This window comes from Citrus sinensis, chromosome 3, assembly GCF_022201045.2.
Source record: "Citrus sinensis cultivar Valencia sweet orange chromosome 3, DVS_A1.0, whole genome shotgun sequence".
In the NCBI taxonomy this organism is placed as follows: domain Eukaryota; kingdom Viridiplantae; phylum Streptophyta; class Magnoliopsida; order Sapindales; family Rutaceae; genus Citrus; species Citrus sinensis.
The window spans coordinates 50,716,766-50,723,088 of record NC_068558.1 but is presented as its reverse complement, the minus strand read 5'-3'; the positions used below and the strand labels follow the sequence as shown (position 1 = coordinate 50,723,088).

The following is a 6,323-nucleotide window of genomic DNA, read 5'->3' as shown; positions in this document are numbered from 1 at the left end:
TTTCCCACCTGATCAAAATTAGACCTCAGCTTGCTAGCAATAATATACATATATGATATGATCTAACCCCCGAAGAAGTACAACTTACGTCTGTCCTTTGTTCTCATCCAATAGTCGCTCTAATTTGTTGTTGTTATCAAATTCAAAACACCTATTTATTACCGCACCATATAGATAGAGTATGTGATAAATATACCCAAACAGAGTTCCCAAGTTAAGCTAACATGGCAAAACTGATGATGAAATGTTTATGTTACTTTTCTTATCAGCTTCTTCTAATTCTAATCCTGACCGCTCCCCTTGATGCCACCGAAGAAAATCAAAAGGTATTAACTCCTTTTCTACTTATAATAACAATTATCTCGGTTCTATTTGAACTTTTGCTATCACGTCAGTGATATATAGTGAGAACTTAAATGAACAGAATTTTTATGTGGCTTACTTGGGAGATCAACCGGTGGACAAAGATTTAGCGGTACAAACACACATACAGATTCTGGCATCTGTGAAGGGCGGCAGGTGATTTCGTGACTCCGATCATCCTTCTAGTCTGTACTTGCATAGATGATAGATGATGATCAAGTTTTTGATTTTTGACCACTTGGGTTTACATACGTTGATTAATCAGTTATCATGATGCCAAGGAGTCGATAGTCTATAGCTATACAGAGAGTTTCAATGCATTTGCAGCAAAGCTGTCTAATGATGAAGCTCAAAAGTTGCAGCGTGAGTCCTGTCTAATTTCTGTTCTATATATATATCATCAGTTCCTGTCTTGGATTGAAACTAATTAATTTGAAGCTTCTAAAGCCAGCTACTGTGTTATAAATGTTTAGGCATGGATAGAGTTCTTTCTGTGTTTCCAAATCGGTACCACCAGCTACACACAACCAGGTCATGGGATTTTATCGGGCTTCCTCAAACAGCCAGAAGAAATCTTAAAATAGAAAGTGATATCGTTGTCGGTCTCATGGATACAGGTTCAAAGATTTTTTTTTTTTCATTTTTTTAAAATTTTTTTGCCATTTTTTTATTTTCTTGCACGACAATACTCTGCACTGCATGGTGATGTCCAGGGATCACTCCAGAATCAGAGAGCTTTAAGGACAGTGGCTTTGGTCCTCCACCTGCAAAGTGGAAAGGAAAATGTGACCACTTTGCTAATTTCTCAGGATGCAACAAGTAATTAAATAGTCTTATTTATTCGTTCTTAACAAGAACTTTCGTTTCTATCTGTAAACATACGTATCCTTTTTACAAGAGAAACAACCTTTTCAAAAGCTATAGTCTAATTCGATCTACGGAAATTCTTGTTGTCAAGTAATCTTCTTTGGTTAAACAACTGCTTTTCTTGAAAATCAAACCATCCAGCATTTTAAACATACTTGTTTTCCAATCAATTAATTAAGATACATATACACTTATTATTATTTTATTATTATTAGTAGTAGTCGTAGCAGCAGTAGTAGTTTCATTATCTATTAATTTACAAGTTCGTACTTCTATATTATATTTTATTACATTATATATGTGAATTGCAACATCCGATCAAGCATGTTTGTGTTCGATCATCTAAATTGCGCTATTTGGGTAATTACAGCAAGCTTATAGGGGCAAGATACTTCAAGCTCGATGGTACCCCCGACCCTTGGGACATCTTATCGCCGATAGATGTTGACGGCCACGGGACTCACACGTCATCAACTCTAGCAGGCAACGTAGTTGCAAATGCAAGTCTTTATGGACTAGCCCGGGGGGCTGCACGCGGTGCAGTTCCAAATGCTAGGGTGGCTGCATACAAAGTCTGTTGGGTCAGCTCAGGTTGCTCGGATATGGACATACTTGCTGCATTTGATGCGGCTATTCATGACGGTGTGAACGTTATATCAATCTCTATTGGTGGGGCGACTGAGGATTATGCATCGGATACTATATCAGTCGGTGCATTTCATGCCTTGAAGAAGGGGATTGTTACTGTTGCTTCAGCTGGTAACGATGGACCCAAGTGGGGTACTGTATCTAACCATGCACCGTGGCTTGTGACAGTAGCTGCTAGTGGCATTGATAGGCAGTTCAAGAGCAAAGTTAAGACAGGCAATGGAAGAAGCGTCTCAGTGAGTATTGTAGTACAATTTTCATATATATGCTGCAGAAAAATCATAATAGTTCTTTTAAAGGATCAAGATCGTTCCAGGTCTGAGCCTTTCCTACCGAAATTCAGATAATGCTGTTCACGTTTTTCAGGGGGTTGGAGTCAACACATTTGATCCAAAGGAGAAATTTTACCCACTTGTTAGTGGGGCTGATGTTGCCAAGAACTCTGAAAGCCGGGATAGTGCAAGGTAGTAATTTGATCATCCGAGTTATTTTAATTGTTATATATATATAACAATTGTTATATATATATATATAGAGTCTCGATGGGAAAGAAAAAGAGAAAGAAAACAAAAAATGATTAGGAATATCTATCCATAATTAATTGCAGATTCTGTTTTGATGACTCATTGGACCCTAAAAAGGTGAAGGGAAAACTTGTTTACTGCAAGCTAGGAACATGGGGTGCTGATTCTGTTATTAAAGGAATTGGAGGGGTTGGCATTATAGTTGGAAGTGAGCAGTTTCTAGATGTTGCCCAGATCTATATGGCACCGGGAACCATGGTTAATGTCACTGATGGTGATAACATTACTGATTATATTCATTCTACAAGGTAAAATATCAAATTATCTGTTCTGTCCAGTGACAGCCCCTGCAGGCATATGTTGCTAGCTTGAAATTATAGCTTTGATATGTTCAGAATTTTTCAAATGTTTGATAATTGGTCTGAATGAATATTCAACTTACTTGTATGAATGCAGATCACCATCGGCAGTGATATACAAATCCCAGGAAGTCAAAGTCCGTGCTCCATTTATAGCTTCTTTTTCTTCTCGGGGCCCAAATCCAGGGTCAAAACACCTTCTTAAGGTATAAATCTACAGTTTCATCCTTAAATCTTTTCTCTTTTTGGCTGCTCCTAGTAATAAGGCCCGGTACTGACTGTTTCTTTTTGTATTGTGCATTATCAGCCTGATATTGCAGCACCAGGCATTGATATTTTGGCATCTTACACTCTAATGAAGTCACTTACTGGGTTGAAAGGTGACACCCAATATTCAAAATTTACTCTCATGTCCGGAACTTCCATGGCTTGCCCTCATATTGCTGGTGTAGTTGCCTATGTTAAGTCATTCCATCCAAGTTGGTCTCCGGCCGCAATCAAATCAGCCATCATGACCACAGGTAAAACATAATCTAAGTTTCTCAATTCCTCTTGATAAAGGCATCTCTGGACTTGTTATTTTCACTTTGGTCATTGGCTTATTTTTCTATGGATCTTTATCCAGCAAAACCAATGAGCCAGAGGGTTAACAATGAGGCTGAATTTGCCTATGGCGCCGGCCAAGTGAACCCACAGAAAGCAGTGAGCCCTGGCTTAGTTTACGACATGGATGACATGAGTTACATCCAATTCCTATGCCACGAGGGTTATAACGGATCATCTCTAGCTGTTTTAGTCGGTTCAAAATCCATAAATTGCACCTCATTGATTCCTGGAGTCGGCTATGATGCTCTTAACTATCCTACAATGCAAGTAAGCTTGAAAAGCAATGGAGAGCTAACCACAGCCATTTTCCGAAGGAGAGTCACCAATGTTGGCCCTCGTCTATCAATCTACAACGCCACAATTAAAGCTCCAAAAGGAGTGAATATCACTGTTAAGCCAATGAGTCTCTCCTTCTCGAGAACCTCGCATAAACGGAGCTTCTCAGTCGTGGTGAAGGCAAAACCAATGTCAAGTACACAAGTGCTGTCAGGTTCGCTTGAATGGAAAAGCCCTCGTCACGTTGTTAGGAGTCCTATTGTCATTTACAGGCCACAAGACTGATTAATTCATTCATATCAAAGAGTTTAAAAGATATGAAAATTTAATTCAACAGAAAGATGCTATCGCCAAACTGTACCACTTTCTGAATTTATTTGTGCCTGTGCAACGTCGCCACAGTCACCCATTATCAATAACAAACAAATGAATAAAGTTCCCCAATGAGAAAAAGATTGAAGGTGAAATAGTCTAATTAGTTCCTTTCAAATGAAGTAAAAAAAAAAATAGTCTAATTAGTTTTGTCCTGTAAAGGCACTAAAGTTTCATACGTCTGGCAAAATGATGGGTCAATATAATGAGAAAATATCTAGGCTTGCTCATCAAAGGAGTCAGCGTCGATAGGATAAATCAATAAGAAAAATCTCCACTGCAACAAGATAAAACAAGGTTCAACACAATAAAAAGCACAAGAGAGTGGGTGTAATTTTGAAAATCAAAAGTAAACTCTTAGCAAGATGGTGAATCTTTATTTTCTTTTTGTATGAACATGATTATTATACCAGCACTTTCATGAAAGTTGTAGTTGCCTAATCAAGTTTCATCCACAAGGAGTCCACTGATTATAAAAGCCGTCTGACGTCTGTTTTGAGAGTTTCAGTGCAACTATAATCGATACCCACCAAGATAAAACTGGGAAACAGAAATCTCCACATCCTAAGCAAATTGAAGGCTCTTTTGTGCTGCAATTGCCTGCATGCCATCTGGATTACAAACTCTGTTGCATTTCTTTGACATTTGTTGTGACGGGTCCACGCTTCTTATCTCTCTAATCATGATCCTCACTTTCAACCGGTCAAAATATGTGATGCACGATGTTCGACTTGAAACCACATTAGAATCCATATCGAAAGACTCAATGCAGTGTTGTCCGGTGCACCATACATCACTCCCCCCCTCACTCCTCGAAGTTTTTGTTCATGTCCTTAACTCATGATAAATTATGAAAACTTGGGGCGTCAACAAAATAGAAAAAAGCCATATTCTAGTGGTTAGAATTTAACCATTTAATCATCGCAATTATGAGATCATGAGTTCGAGCCCCCACAATATATTGTGGAGGTTTAATTTCTTTCCTCAATTTGAGTGAAGAAACTTTTTTTCCTTTCGAAAAATTTGAGTTGTGCTATGTAAGATTTGTAAAATGAGTTGTAACAGTTATAATCTGAGTAATAATCTTACGTAATTAAAAAAAAAACACTAGAGGTTTTCAACTGAGAATAAACAGCACTGCGTTATTGATAGAGCCATCAGTACTTCCTTTTTTTATAGCAGCCAATCTCCGCTAATTACCCTGTGTGGCAAGAATCTGGCAATTTAAGCCCTTCTCATATATATTACTGACCATCACATAATCTCTTACATAGCGTGCATTTTTTTAATAAATAAATAAATAAATTCCTATCAGCAATCATGCTCCATGCCATGCCCCAGAAGTCACACTAAGCGTTGTCCCCTGCCTTTCACGCTCCACATTTGACTTTGTGGGAAGAATAGCTCTAAATGCTCGCTAGAAATAAAAATAAGAGCAAAGAGAGAGATGATGGTTTTATTCATTTATGCTTTATATTGCTCATGCGCCTGTTGCTCTACTTCACTCACTCTGTTGGCTCCTTGCAGGCTTTAACCAGCTACATGCCTTAAAATGAACTCATCATCTCATCCCATGGATAATTTTATTCTCATCAACTGAGCTTTATTATCTGCGCACTCTTATAATGGTCCCTGAACGAAATTGAATATCATTTTGCCAACATACTCTAATTCCCTTCAAGAGAAAGCTAAACAAAAAGAGAGAAAGTTCATTAAATTTTCATACAAAAGCACTCAATGATGTCGCTAAGGATCATTATTCCTCCTCTGCCACATGCCCACTCCCCACCCCAGGTAAAAAGAGTTAGCTTACATAGCTGGACTTCATTAGAATAGCATACTCTTACAAGATGATCAAAATTGTGTGTATTTATCCTGATGATCACAAATGCAGAGTAAAGCTACAAAGAATGTCTACATTTATTGAGAAGCAATAGAGAAGTTCCTTAGTTAGGAAAATCATTAATTTTGAACTTGGATTTTTGCATGTCAATATTTGATATAACACAGCTAAGACAATATTCATTTAACAGCACTTATGCATTATTTATCAAAATCTTCTAAATCGGGGTCCTTACTCAAATTTATAGTCTTTATGGGCATTTGCTCTCTCACATCACAAATTTTGTGTCTCTAGCGATTAGTAGCGGAGGTCTGGGGCAGCCTTTTGCTTACGCTTTAAGGCAAAGAAAGGTGTGCACGTTAACAGAAAAAAGGAACATGGCAACATTACTTTTATTGTAATGACTACTAGACTAGTGATTCGCTGTACTTTGGCCTATATAATATCCTCTTCAAGTGCTCATTG

The 6,323-nt window shown here is 37.9% G+C and overlaps 1 protein-coding gene across 2 annotated transcripts; it reads left to right on the top strand.

The window, feature by feature from the left end:
• On the top strand, positions 1–3,983 carry LOC102615770 (subtilisin-like protease SBT4.14). 2 transcript variants are annotated; one of them, XM_006490912.4, is made up of 11 exons: positions 1–326; positions 406–519; positions 629–726; positions 837–980; positions 1,077–1,182; positions 1,601–2,114; positions 2,245–2,342; positions 2,486–2,710; positions 2,859–2,967; positions 3,069–3,282; positions 3,387–3,983. In XM_006490912.4, the coding sequence occupies exons 1-11, from the start codon at positions 304–306 to the stop codon at positions 3,926–3,928; spliced, it is 2,187 nt and encodes a 728-aa protein (XP_006490975.2). In that variant the 5' UTR covers positions 1–303; the 3' UTR covers positions 3,929–3,983. The 2 variants fall into 2 exon arrangements, with proteins under 2 accessions (XP_006490975.2, XP_006490974.2); XM_006490911.4 differs by having other exon boundaries at positions 2–326; positions 425–519.
• Positions 3,984–6,323: the final 2,340 nt, after the last annotated feature.